The sequence below is a fragment of the Pleurodeles waltl genome, chromosome 1_2 (genome assembly GCF_031143425.1).
Source record: "Pleurodeles waltl isolate 20211129_DDA chromosome 1_2, aPleWal1.hap1.20221129, whole genome shotgun sequence".
NCBI classification, from domain to species: domain Eukaryota; kingdom Metazoa; phylum Chordata; class Amphibia; order Caudata; family Salamandridae; genus Pleurodeles; species Pleurodeles waltl.
This window is the reverse complement of record NC_090437.1, coordinates 68496270-68510349: the sequence shown is the minus strand read 5'-3', so window position 1 is coordinate 68510349 and position 14080 is coordinate 68496270. Positions and strand designations below refer to the sequence as shown.

General features: G+C 42.2%; 1 protein-coding gene across 1 annotated transcript in view; it reads right to left on the bottom strand.

The window, feature by feature from the left end:
- The window catches only part of IGFBPL1 (insulin like growth factor binding protein like 1), a 102665-nt gene that overhangs the window by 2724 nt on the left and 85861 nt on the right, over positions 1–14080 (bottom strand). Inside the window, exon 4 of the mRNA XM_069236465.1 lies at positions 8581–8734. Coding sequence (XP_069092566.1) covers positions 8585–8734 — 150 coding nt within the window. The 3' untranslated portion in view covers positions 8581–8584. The remainder of the gene's footprint in view (positions 1–8580; positions 8735–14080) is intronic.

Below are 14080 nucleotides of genomic sequence, written 5' to 3'. Positions count from 1 at the left end.
ATCTATGTACAGCGTCACAATGGTAACTCCGAACATGGCCATGTAACATGTCTAAGATCATGGAATTGTCACCCCAATGCCATTCTGGCATTGGGGAGACAATTCCATGATCCCCCGAGTCTCTAGCTCAGACCCGGGTACTGCCAAACTACCTTTCCCGGGGTTTCACTGCAGCTTCTGCTGCTGCCAACCCCTCAGACAGGTTTCTGCCCTCCTGGGGTCCAGCCAGGCCTGGCCCAGGAAGGCAGAACAAAGGACTTCCTCAGAGAGAGGGTGTTACACCCTCTCCCTTTGGAAAAAGGTGTCAGGGCTGGGGAGGAGTAGCCTCCCCCAGCCTCTGGAAATGCTTTGATGGGCACAGATGGTGCCCATCTCTGCATAAGCCAGTCTACACCGGTTCAGGGATCCCCCAGCCCTGCTCTGGCGTGAAACTGGGCAAAGGAAAGGGGAGTGACCACTCCCCTGACCTGCACCTCCCAGGGGAGGTGCCCAGAGCTCCTCCAGTGTGCTCCAGACCTCTGCCATCTTGGAAACAGAGGTGCTGCTGGCACACTAGACTGCTCTGAGTGGCCAGTGCCAGCAGGTGACGTCAGAGACTCCTCCTGATAGGCTCTTACCTGTGTTGCTCGCCTATCCTCCTTCCTAGGTAGCCAAACCTCCTTTTCTGGCTATTTAGGGCCTCTGCTTTGGGGATTTCTTTAGATAACGAATGCAAGAGCTCATCAGAGTTCCTCTGCATCTCTCTCTTCACCTTCTGCCAAGGAATCGACTGCTGACTGCTCAGGACGCCTGCAAAACCGCAACAAAGTAGCAAAGATGACTACTGCAACCTTGTATCGCTGATCCTGCCGCCTTCTCGACTGTTTTCCTGGTGGTGCATGCTGTGGGGGTAGTCTGCCTCCTCTCTGCACTAGAAGCTCTGAAGAAATCTCCCATGGGACGACGGAATCCTCCCCCTGCAACCGCAGGCACCAAAAGAACTGCATCACCGCTCCTCTGGGTCCCCTCTCAGCATGACGAGCGTGGTCCCTGGAACTCAGCAACTCTGTCCAAGTGACTCCCACAGTCCAAGTTTGGTGGAGGTAAGTCCTTGCCTCCCCACGCTAGACTGCATTGCTGGGTACCGCGTGATTTGCAGATGCTCCGGCTCCTGTGCACTCTTCCAGTGTTTCCTTTGTGCACAGCCAAGCCTGGGTCCCCGACACTCTAACCTGCAGTGCACAATCTCCTGAGTTGTCCTCCGGCGTCGTGGGATCTCCTTTTGTGACTTCGGGTGAGTTCCGGTTCACTTCTCTTCGTAGTGCCTGTTCCGGCACTTCTGCGGGTGCTGCCTGCTTCTGTGAGGACTCCCTATCTTGCTGGGCGCCCCCTCTGTCTCCTCACGCAATTGGTGACATCCTGGTCCCTCCTGGGCTACAGCAGCATCCAAACACCCTAGCCGCGACCCTTGCAGCTAGCAAGGCTTGTTTGCGGTCTTTCTGCGTGGGAACACCTCTGCAAGCTTTTTCACGACGTGGGACATCCATCCTCCAAAGGGGAAGTTCCTAGCCCTCTTCGTTCTTGCAGAATCCACAGCTTCTACCATCCGGTGGCAGCTTCTTTGCACCCTCAGCTGGCATTTCCTGGGCATCTGCCCAATCTCGACTTTGTCGCTACTCTTGGACTTGGTCCCCTTGTTCCACAGGTACTCTTGTCCGGAAATCCACTTTGGTTGCATTGCTGGTGTTGGTCTTCCTTGCAGAATTCCCCTATCACAACTTCTGTGCTCTCTGGGGAATATAGGTGCACTTTACACCTACTTTTCAGGGTCTTGGGGTGGGCTATTTTTCTAACCCTTACTGTTTTCTTACAGCCCCAGCGACCCTCTACAAACTCACATAGGTTTGGGGTCCATTCGTGGTACGCATTCCACTTTTGGAGTATATGTTTTGTGTTGCCCCTATACCTATGTGCTCCTATGGAAATCTACTGTAATTCTACATTGCTTGCATTACTTCCTTTTGCTATTACTGCATATTTTTGGTATTGTGTACATATATCTTGTGCATATTTGGCATCCTCATACTTTTGGCATATTGTCATAAAAATAAAGTACCTTTATTTTTAGTATATCTGTGTATTGTGTTTTCTTGTGATATTGTGCATATGACACCAGTGGTATAGTAGGAGCTTTGCATGTCTCCTAGTTCAGCCTAAGCTGCTCTGCTATAGCTACCTTCTATCAGCCTAAGCTGCTAGAAACACCTCTTCTACACTAATAAGGGATAACTGGACCTGGTACAGAGTGTAAGTACCCCTTGGTACCCACTACAAGCCAGGCCAGCCTCCTACATCCTCCACAAACGAGTACTTAGAGGTAATCCTCAACAATGTCACAGGACATTGAAGGATGACTGGAGTTTTAACTAGGGGGGCTATTAATCATTTGTATTGTATCCTGCCAAAGTACACAGCTGGCGCTAGAGGATGGTCTTCATGTCTACATGAGGTCCGGACAACCAGTCAGCAGAGTGGAGCAGCTCTTTAACACAAGATTAAAGTACTTTAAAGCTACATGCGACACCTAAGGCAATTTTTCAAGTAAGCTGCCCCTCAGTTCCAATTTGAATTTGAGTATGGTCCCAGCTTCGGAATTATGTACAAGAGTCTGTCAAAGATAAATAATGCTTTTAGGGCCTGATTTCTGAAAAGTTAGTGCCGCCGTTGCATCATTTTTTTACGCAAAATCGGTGCAAACTTACAAAATATAATTTTTGTACATTTGCTCCGATTTTGCGTCAACAAATGACACAAAGTTGCTGCTAACTTTTCATAAATCAGACCCTTATTTCGAGTGTCAATGGGTGCCTGGAAGTCCATAAATCAGGCAGTTGGCTACTGCTGCCTACTGGGAACGATACCACTGGGCAAACATATGATGTAAGGTAACTGTCCTCACAAGGAAACCTAGGTGCTCCCATGAGATTCGTGGCCTTCCTGTTGCCAAATGCTCAGGATACTGAAGTATATGACACGTCCTGACCAAGTTTCAGGGAGAACTATAAAGGTATAGAGAGACTGGTACAATTCAGACTATAATGTTCATAACAATTTCATTATCGTGCTTTGGATCCAATCAGATCCAGGAGCATGATTGATTTTCAATACAGCAATACTAAATTAGCTACCCTCTATATAGAGTTTAAGTAGTTAGTCCAAGCATCCTCTGGTACGAATAAGTCTGAAGAAAGTTGTACCATTGTGGGTTTCTTATCCAGCAAGAGGCAATATTGTTTGGTTAATAATCTCTTACATTTTCATGCAGGACATTTCCAGCCCTGACTAACTTTTCAATATGAATTTTGTAGTCCATTTATATTGCTAAATCCATTAGAAAAGTAGATGGTAATTAATAATCAATTTTCAGCAAAGTTGTATAAGCCCTACATTCTTTATCATACTAATCATAAACATTGAACAAAACCTTTAACCAAGACCTTTTAGGTACATTGACTAAATTTAAAACATGATTTAAATACTATTATTTGTCGAATCAACTGATCTCCTGTCTGTTGTTATGGAAGGCTACTTCAAATTTTGCATCCTGTAAATGATCAAGAGTTGCATCACCTTATTTCTTCCTTCTTTTGTTAGTTATTATTAACTCTTCAGCCTGATATGATACATCAGATTTAAACTGGTCATACAAGTTGAACTGTAGAATGACTGAAAAATTGTCACTGCCATCCAAGAGCAGAAAATTTGAATTTAGACAGCTTGAGCATGATATAAGTTTCATAGCAATGAAGTCAGGTGGAATGCCTTCCAGCCAAAGACGAAAGGGTGCCTAAATGACACGTCATCAGGAAACTATTCATTTAAAGATATTGTAAACGTGTTTCTCAATAATTCTTGTATTTAGGCATATCTTGCTACCTAATCCAATAAGGGTATAAGCTCAGTTTAAAAATTATTGTGCTGCAGTTTTAACTTAATTGGAGTACCCCAAAAAGATAGTAAAACGTTCTTCCACAGCGTGCATGGATGCATTTGTCACCAGGATCCAATCAGAGGGCAACTTTTTACTAAAACAGATACATGTTCACTCCCTACACCCCAAAATGAACATCCCTAATGAGCACTGATGACAGATCAACTGACACCATTTTGAATGGAATGTGCAAAATACCACAAGAAGTCCATTGGCGCTGGTCTAGTGTAAAACCAGAATGTATTGCTAGTAATGGAAAAGAAAGATAGGCATTGATTTTTTTCTGAAACAGGTCAGGAACAGAGAAATATCTACCACTTTTAGATAGAACCCTAAAGTAGTATCTGTTGTATGAAGGATGAAGGGGGGGACATTTCAGATTTATGGAGGTAGCAATGGTAAGCATATGATGCAGTTATCAGTTTATCTGCTCTGGGACCAGTTGCAGATCAGAATATCATGTACAGAAATATTATCTGACATAAATGTAATCTCCTAAATGTTTTTTACAATATCTTTACATTGGGTGTATGTTTTCTACTATTAGCTCCAATGAGGCAATATGTTTGTAAATGGTTGTTAGGACAAACTATTTATATCAGGCAACATTCTAACTTTGATATTCTGATTGCAGACCCTGGGACCAAGTGTCCGTGGCAGGGAGTGCTTTAAATTGATTTTTTTTCAGGACGAACAACATCATCCAGATGTAATTGCGGCCCTTTTGCTAGTAGTTCAGCTGAAGTCATGGATCTCTGCTGAAAAGAGCATGCACCTTAGTAAGTACTTCATCCTCATTCCTTTGAACAAAAGCAACATTCTTTGTTAGAAAGTGGGTTTCTGGTTGGCAGAAGCAAACACTCTATCCAAACAGAAGCCACAATCCTAGTGAGTCAGATACACAACATAATGTATCCTGTGCTTACTCTCTGGTAGGTTGGCACAGAGCAGGCAGGCAGGCAGGCTTAACTTTAGAAGCAATGTGTGAAGTATTTGTGCAACCTTTCAAACAATGAAACAAGGAAAACACCATTCAAAATATTACCACACCTTGTTAGAAAAATAGAGCTTAATTTAGTTAACATAACGATACCAAAACAACAAAAATCCAATAAGTGGAAGTCGAGATATGAATTTTTAAATAATAAACTTAGTTGTAGTGCTTAAAGGCGTAACGCACCAACCAAGGCTATCTGGGCGCACTAGACCAAGTCAAATCAGTCAGTCAGGCCGACCGCAATGCAGCACAGGTCGCATAGCGCGTGTCTGATACAGGGACTAGCCTTGACCCGCTGAAACAGTACCTTGGTTTGGAGGTGCATTGATGTCAAGAGCAAGATGCAAAGAGGAAAGGAGGCAATGCACTGGCATCGATCCCGAAAATGTAGGTGATGAGGTGATGTGTTAGCTCCAAGCCATGCAAAGTCAAAGATGCTTCAGGCCATGCTTGTTCCCAGTCCTCGCAGCAGCAGCAGTGAGCCGGCGTTGACAATGATGCGGTGTCTGCGATCCTCGCAGCAGCAGCAGTTCATCAGTGCTGATGGAGATGCGCCAGTTCCAAGTGGCACAACTGCATTGATGTGTAGATTTTGGACTGGAGCAGCACTTTATACCCACCTCCAAAGACTCAGGACTGGGTTGGCAACACTTGCCAGGGCAAGACTTGCAGTAAGCAAAGTCCAGGTGGTGGAGGTGATGAGTTGGAAGTCTTTTGTGTCCATGGTACTTCAGAAGAACAGGAGGCAAGCCAGCAAGCCCTTGGAGTCACTCTGGTTCTGGGTTCAAATGTTGTGGGTCCAGTCCTTCTTACTCAGGGAAGGAAGGTAGTAGGTCAGCACAGCAAGAAAGCAGTTCTTCCAGAGCAGCAGCACAGTCGTATAGCAGTCTTTGTATCAGCCACAGTAGTCCTTGTCCCTGGCAGAACATTCACTGGTCCAGAAGTGTATTGTGTTAGTAGGGTCAGAAGTCCAGTTCTTATACCCAGTTGTGCCTTTGAAGTTGGGGAGACTTCAAAGAAGGAATTTGAGGTGCACAGAGGTCCTCCCTTCCTGTCCTGGCTCCAGACTCACTACAGGGGGTATGCAGTCCTTTGTGTGGGGACAGGACACTGCCTACTCAGGTATAAGTGTTGGTTCCTCTCTCCCATCCTGCCCAGGATGGCCCATCAGTCACACATAAGCTCTCTTTGTGAGTGGATAGAGGGAATGCACGAGCCCAGCTGTCAGCCCACCCCAGACGTGTATTGGAGACAGGCTGTAGGCACACAGGACTAAGAGCAGGAAAATGCCAACTTTCTAAAATCAGCATTTTCAAAATTGTAACCATAAATCCAACTTAAAGAGGATTTATCACTACAATTCTATATGTACTAAACGTGACAGATCCACCCATTCCCAATCAGGAATTACAGCTTATTAAATGTAATAAGGAATCCCCAATGTTATCCTATCAGAGGCATAGGAGGCACAGTAGTGAAAAACAAATTTGAGAGTTTTTCACTACCAGGACATTTAAAACATAAAGGTACATGTCCTGCCTTTTAATTACATGGAACCCTGCCCTGTGGGCTTCCTATGGCCTACCGTAGCGGTGATTTACATGTTATAAAAGGGGAGTTTAAGGCTTGGCTAGGGATTTTAAATGTCAGGTCGACATGGCTGTGTGGTACTGCCTTCAGGCTGCAATGACAAGCCTGGGACATGTTTTAAAGTGCTACTTAAGTGGGTGGTACAAGCAGTCCTGCAGGGCCTCTAGTAGCATTTAACTTACAGGCCCTGGGAATATGTACTGCATATGTACTGCACTTTACTAGGCACTTATAACTACATTAAATATGCCAGTTATGCATACACAAATCAAACCATGTATTAGGGAGAGAACACAAGCACTTTAGCACTGGTTAGCAGTGGTAAAGTTTAGAGAGGGCTAAGACCAACAAGAACGACTTCAGCAAAACCTGAAGAAAAAAGGCAAAAAGTCTGGGCGTGACCCTGCAGAGAGGGCCATTTTTAGCACTCTTGATATCAACAGGACAGAGCTTAGGGATCAGGGAAATTACTCCAAACAATAACGAGAGAATATTTCTGTTCATATAGGTACATGAAAGCTGGACCTTAATTTATTGGTCAGTAGCAACCAGACAGTGAATGGTATGTCAACATCTTTCGCTAGCGTTTGCTGTCTCAGGGTCAGAATTTAATTAAAATGATTACAATTTCAGATAAATGCTCCTAGACAATGGCGCTGGGAGTATTATGCCCACATTTTACCATATCCTATACACCTGTGCCTGTTTTTAAAGCTGCAAGTGGGTTTACCTTTTTCAGCCTACAGTGAGGATTTCTCTGTGAAGAGACATATTATTTAGGAGATATCCTTCCTGCAAAGGTTATGAACCAAATTGGCCTTTAGCTTGTCCTCAACTGTCATTAATGTTTTCCTAATTTGATTACATCTAATCCCCCCCAAATAGTAATTATTTTTTCTCGCTAGACAAGAATGCTGATTTTCATTATACCGCTTACTCAATGAATGTTGAGGAAAGCATGACAAACGGATAATGCTATGGACATCTTTGAAATAGATTCAGTGTGGTCATTTCCACTGGTCTTTTGATTAACAAGGTCTTCTCTACTAGGAGATCCAGCAATGACATTTATGGCATGTTGGGACGAGCAGGGAGGATGCCTTTAACAGAAAACAATATTAGCAATTCTGAAGGATATTTGATTCTTGTGAGTGCTTACCTTACAAATGGATAAGCATTTTCTAAAATGCCTTCCGGGGAGCTTCTTTGAAGGACATTCAGAATGCACCCACCTGAGCATCCCTGCACACTATTATATCTCTTTATAAGTTGCAGACTCCCTTGGTTATCATGTACTGGCCTCAGTAGGCCATTAATGTGTATTAGCACTGAAGAATCATAAGGTGTTCCAGACTTTTGCGTCTGTGCCCTTTGTTAGTTACTGGTCTGTCTGTAGCTAAGGATGCTTGGGTACATCCATATGATGTAATGACTAGGACGAGGAAGAAAATGAAGAGGTAATGGCCTGATTCTAATCGGTTAGCTTCATTACACTGAGTCCTAGTCTTCCACATCACAGTCCTTGCTACCCATCATCACTGTCTTTCTGGTAGGAACATAAGCGGTATGGTATTGCAGGAGTTGATCCTTTGAGGTTCCCTAGGTATGGCTCACAGGGAAGGCTGATCGTAGAACAGAAAGCAAAGGTACAGTGGAGTTTTGATTTCACGCTACAATAGATAAATATTGTCTTTTAAACAAGGCAAAACCTCATGGTGCAAGGACAGGGTTGGAGTAGTGAAGATTACTTGTAGCTAATCAAATATGTCACAAATCGGGCAATTTTGTCGAAGTCAGGAAAGATTGCTGATCTGTTAAAAACGTTTCAAGCTAAATATTCAACTAAATTTTGAGAAAGCCTGCTAGATTTCTTATGGTACTTAGAATACTAGAAAAGGCTGGGAATCGAATGGATACCTGTTTTACTACTCAGCAAAGACAAATGAAAATGAGGCAAGTTAATATGAAGTAAAATCAAGAATTTGATGAAAAGGCAGTAGAGTCCCGTCAGCTACCTTATTACCTGATTATTTCTTGTCTTCTGATGTTCTGTGATGTGACCTCCTCCCTTTTAGTTGCTCCATCACTTTAATAGTCCCTTCTGCATGTGTTTCTCCAACCATGTTGGTCGCATGGCACTGATATATCCCTTCGTCTTCTTTCATCAGAGGGTTTATCTAATCGTGCAGAAAACATAAAAAGAGAATGAATTGATGGTATGCCAGCAAGATGGATCAGTGAATAAAATTACTCATGTGGTGACTTTCAGGTCGAAAATTGGAATCCTGGCAAGGTAAACGTAGTCCTCAATCTTTCCTAGATCGCTAATGTGAATATTATTTATCTGAGTAAATACAAGGGCTAATACCTATTACATCATTACATGGATGTTTTTTTACTTTTAATATAAGAGCCAAATTACGTCCATTTAAAGTATGTCGGGTTTAATATAGACTTTACAAGCAACAATTTGAAAAGTCCTAAAGTAAACATGAACCATCATATGGCCCGTGGATACCTTCAGTCAGACATCTAATACTGTGTACAATCTGCCCACCCAATTTACAGGAGAGCAGAGAAAGACAATGCTTTCTTGGGCTGTTTCTATTTGACAATATGTGATCTTTTGAGACCAACAAATATCTAGCCAATGTTTTTTTAGAATGAGGAGGGCCTTGCAGCTTCCCAAGCAATAAAGTTTTACAAAAAACATGTCAAAATAAAACAAGCATTGGCAAATCCAAAAGGTTGGCAACCAACTTCTTAAACTATTGGCTTTGTATTTTAATTGACTTAATATGGTAATCTTCAGAGATAATTTAAATGTTGGGAGGTGGTGAAACAGATTCATTTGTAATGTGGATTTCCTAGAGTAAAGCCTGAAGATGGAATACGGATCAGAAAGATGCTATACACATTTCATAAAGTGATTTTGAGAAATTCTCAGTAGAACAAAAAGTTGAACAGATCGACACTGCCACCGAAAGTGATTCGGGGAAGTCAACAACTTGCTTTGGCTGCTGAATGACTCGGAGGCGAAAGGGAGATCTCTGGCTGTATGAAACACAAGTAATGTTATATCATTTTACATGATGTCATGTTTTGCAATGCCATGCCATGTTATGTTGTTTTATGTGATGTCTTGTTAAACAATGCCATGTTAAGTTACCTCATGTTATGTACATTTGCATGCACAGATTCAGCCGTTGATATTGCATTGTATTGTTACACAATCAGCACCTTAGGCTGTTAGCTATCACATTGAATCAAGAACCTTCTGTCCCTAAAAGGGGAAATTGCACCATTATTTAACGCCTGAGACAGACCAGGCATTATGGAACCTGTGGCCCCATTTCCATGGTTAAACACCATGGAATGGGTCCACAGGTGCCCTCCCCAGGCCCCAGGAACAACCCAACCCCCACCACAGGGGCACCGGAGGATGGGGGACCCCAACCAAGGTAAGTCCGGGTAAGTATTTTTTATTTTTATTTTTTTGCCATTGGGGGCCCTAACTTGGGGTGCAACGGCCATGGCCAGGGAACACTTGTCCCCTGTGCTGGCCATTGAGGTGGTGGGCATGACTCCTGTCTTTCCTAAGACAGGAGTCTTGTTTTTGGTGTTTGTGCGCCAGGAAATGGCGCTAGTCTGGATAGAGGCATTTTTTGCCTCTAACCAGGCTAGCGTCATTTTTTGATGCACAACCCCCTCCTTCCCTACCACCACCCCCACCTGGCTAGTATCTTCTTTTAAGATACTAGCCCAAGTTTAGTGTCTGCTTGTGCCATTCCTTTAATATGGTGCCTGGCTGGCGCTGTGGAATGGCGCAAGCCGGCGCTATACTTTTTGCCACAAAACTGCATTTGCGCAGTTTTGCGGCAAAAAAATATATATCAGGTCCTTAGTCTTCAACAATGATGGGTTCAAACTCATCAGTTTCATGCAATTTAGTGTGACTTCTGGATGAGCCGGTGGTATGAATAACAAGATCTTGGCATCTTAGGCTACAGGGTCATACTGAAAACCAACAGGCAGACCTAGTAAAATTGATCAAACTAGCTCCTCCTTCTTTCTTTTCTCCTTCTCTCCTATTTCTTTCTTTATATTCTCTCTCTTTCTCTCTCTCTCTCTCCTTTTGCCTTCGGTCATAATCGCCATGGAGCTGGGGCCAGAGGCCCACCAACCTTCTTCAAGCACTGACAAAGCCAATAGGACTTGCTTTGGGACCTATTACTTTTAAAAATGTACCCGATGCTGTGCAGAATAGCTCAAGAGTAAACAAAAAACATAAAAGGTGCTATGACACTGGAACTTTTCTGATTGGTAAAGAAAAAAATAATGTAAAAGCTGTTTTTTTTATATTTCCAAAAGTGTTTGAGGGAAGCAACACAAAGAGCAAAGGTGGGGGAAGCGCTATGGAGTGCATGGGTGGGGGTGAAGAAACATGGAAGGTGGGGAGGAAACACTAGTGGAGCTGAACCAACACAGGGGGCAGGGGGTAGAAGCAACCCAGAGAGTGTGGATGGGTGAAGCAACCCACAGGGCACAGGGGAAGTTACATGGGCGAAAGAGATGAATGTAGAGCTGAGAAACGCACGGGGTGAGCACTATAGAGTTGTGTGAAGAAGCACATGGCTCGCTCTAGCCATACGGAGTGCTGAGAGGGGATAAGAAGCACACTTGGGAGACATCTGGAAAACACATTCACTCTCATGGACTGCTTGACAAAAAACTAAAAAGTAGTTCCAAAAAGTAAGCAGTGGAAGAGTACATGTTATGAAGCCATTGTCTAGGGGAAAGAGAAACACAAGAAGAGGAAGGAAAGACCACATACGCTGACAAATAAAAAGCAAACAAATGAGAGTTACACTAAAGCCAACTAATGGCAAGTAACAGGTGGGTTCCAAATCCACAGCGGACTGACAATTGGTCTTTTTGTAAACAGACAACTAGTGATGTTTGGTAGCCAAGACTTAACAATTCATCTTCAAAGATTCAAACCCCCTTGAGGAATTCTTCCACAGAATAAATGGCCAATCTGACCTTGCTAGGCTATTTGAAACGGAATGGCTGATTGTTCACAGTGGTTTATAAAAGGCAACAAATTAGGCTCCTGGATATTATCATATTGCACTGTGAAATAACAAAGAGATGTAACATTTTGGTGATAATGAATTTTTACATAAATATCTGTTTAAAGAACAATATAGTCCTGAAGAAAAGGCGTGTTTGCCTGAAAAACGTTAAGAAATATTGATTTATTGACAATTTGAATGACACCCTTATGAAACTTCTATCTGTCAATTTGAAGAAATTGCCTGAATGCATAGAAAAATGTAATAAAAAAGCTGTAGAATAAGCATAGAACACTTATCAAATGGGCATCAGCAGTGCAAGCTTCCCTGAATTTGCTTTTGAGGTTGTGGGTAAAGGTAGAAGCCATCTGGTTGTTTTATAAAAGACAGGAAATAGGCAAATAGGGCAAGCGTGGGAAATCACTGATGTGTTCTGGGCATGTTTTGTTCACTTTATGATAGTTTTTTATTTTATTTTTCTCTTCCCTCATGCACTGAGTGGTTCTGTTCCTACTTGTGTCTCCCTAAGCTCTTCCTTAGTTCATCAAGTTCACGGCAAAAGGTTAGCTGTTAGAAAGTGGACAGAGATCAAGATTGTGGATGAAAGGTACATGGGAAGTAGGGATGGAGGTGGAGAAAGGGAGATTAAAAAAATATAAAACTGGAGAGAGAAAAATTAATGGGCAATATTGAACATAAATAGGGCATTACAACGAAAACGTGAAAGAGAAGAAGAAAGTGAATAAGGGGAAGGTGGTTGAAGAGGCATAAAAGATGAGAAGGGACAGAATTGTCATTAAGAAAGGGAGGTCATAAAAGGAGGATGCCAAACCTGAAACTAAAGAGAGTAGAATGAAATGGGGAGAAGAAACAGGGAGGGGAGAAAAATGGTAAAAGAGAGAGAGTGATGCAGTGAATACACAGTAGAAAAGAGCATGGTAGATTGGCATGGTATAGTTAATGTACTGTGGCGAGTGAGGGGGCAAGACTGTGTGAGGAGGTGTGTGACTTACAGTAAATTGAAGGTGGTACGCAAATTATACATTTAAGTTATAACTGGTGATGCGTAAATTATAAATTAAAGATGTAACTATGGGCCAGATGTATGAACAAACCACTTTGCGATTCTCTAATAGCTATTTTTAAGAAATATCTATTTCTGATTCGCAAAATGGTATGTATCATATTTGCGATTCGGTAATAGCGATTTCTTAAAAATTGCAAATGCTATTACCGAATGGCAAATAGCGATTCTGAGCCCATTCGCATCTATGGGCCTGTAGGGCCCATATTTGCGATTTTTGTTGGATTTCCTAAATTGCGAATTCCTAACTGGAATTCACAATGTAGGAAATGCAAAACCCCAGGGTGCTGGGGGACTAAGGCCCCCTCTGCTGCACCCCAAAAAATAGTTTAGGACATGTAAGGTGCACACATGCCAAAGGGGCATGTGTGCGTTACATGTCAATTTTAAAAATGCATTTTTAATGCATTTTTAATATTTGCACATGGTTACCACCAAGTTTTACTTGTCGGTAATTGTGATTCCTTAATGCTCAATTTGCATTAAGGAAAAGCTTGATACATGTGCTTAAGAAATTGCAAATAAGGATTCCTTATTAGGGATTTCTTATTTAGAGAATCGCGATTTGCGATTCTCTACATGGGCTCGCAATTTTAAGGAATCGCTATTTTAGCGATTCCTTAACATTGCATAGCGAATGTCTTTCATACATACTGAAAGGCATTTTTGCATTCACAAACAACCATTCTCACCGTTTGGCAAATGCAAAAAACGCTTGATACATCTGGCCCTATAACTCTAGAATTTCTAATGTTTGTACAGTTTAAATCAAGTTTTCCCAATTATAACTTATGTTTCACCTTTGTTTTTTTTAATTATATTTAAATGGTTTTTATTTTTTAATAAAAATGTGTTTCAAATCATAGGGACTGATTTAGATCTTGTGGATAGAATACTCCGTCACAAATGTGATGGATATGCCGTCCGCAGTATTACAATCGCTATAGGAAATAATGGCATTGTACTATGGCGGATGGGATATCCCTCATGTTTGTGACAGAGTATTTCCCTCCGCCAAGATCTAAATAAGGCCCATAGTCTCAAGTGTCCTTTAATTGAGTGTTGTTAAGTGTAGTGGTGTAGAGTATAGTAAAGGATAGTGTTGTATAGTGTAGTGTCATAGAGTCTATTGTTGTAGAGTGGAATAGAGTTGTCGTGGGTTCATTTTAGTACCTTGCTCGGGGACATATATTTTAGCTTAGCTTAGGCCTGCAGCCTGTGCTCTTTTACCTAGATATTATGCTCTATTCTTATGCATTCATTTTAGAATAGCTTGCTTTTCAGCGACGATGTTTTGTTTTTCCTAATCAGCTGCTATTCTGCGAGAGCGTTATTATTATTATTATTATTATTATTATTATTCA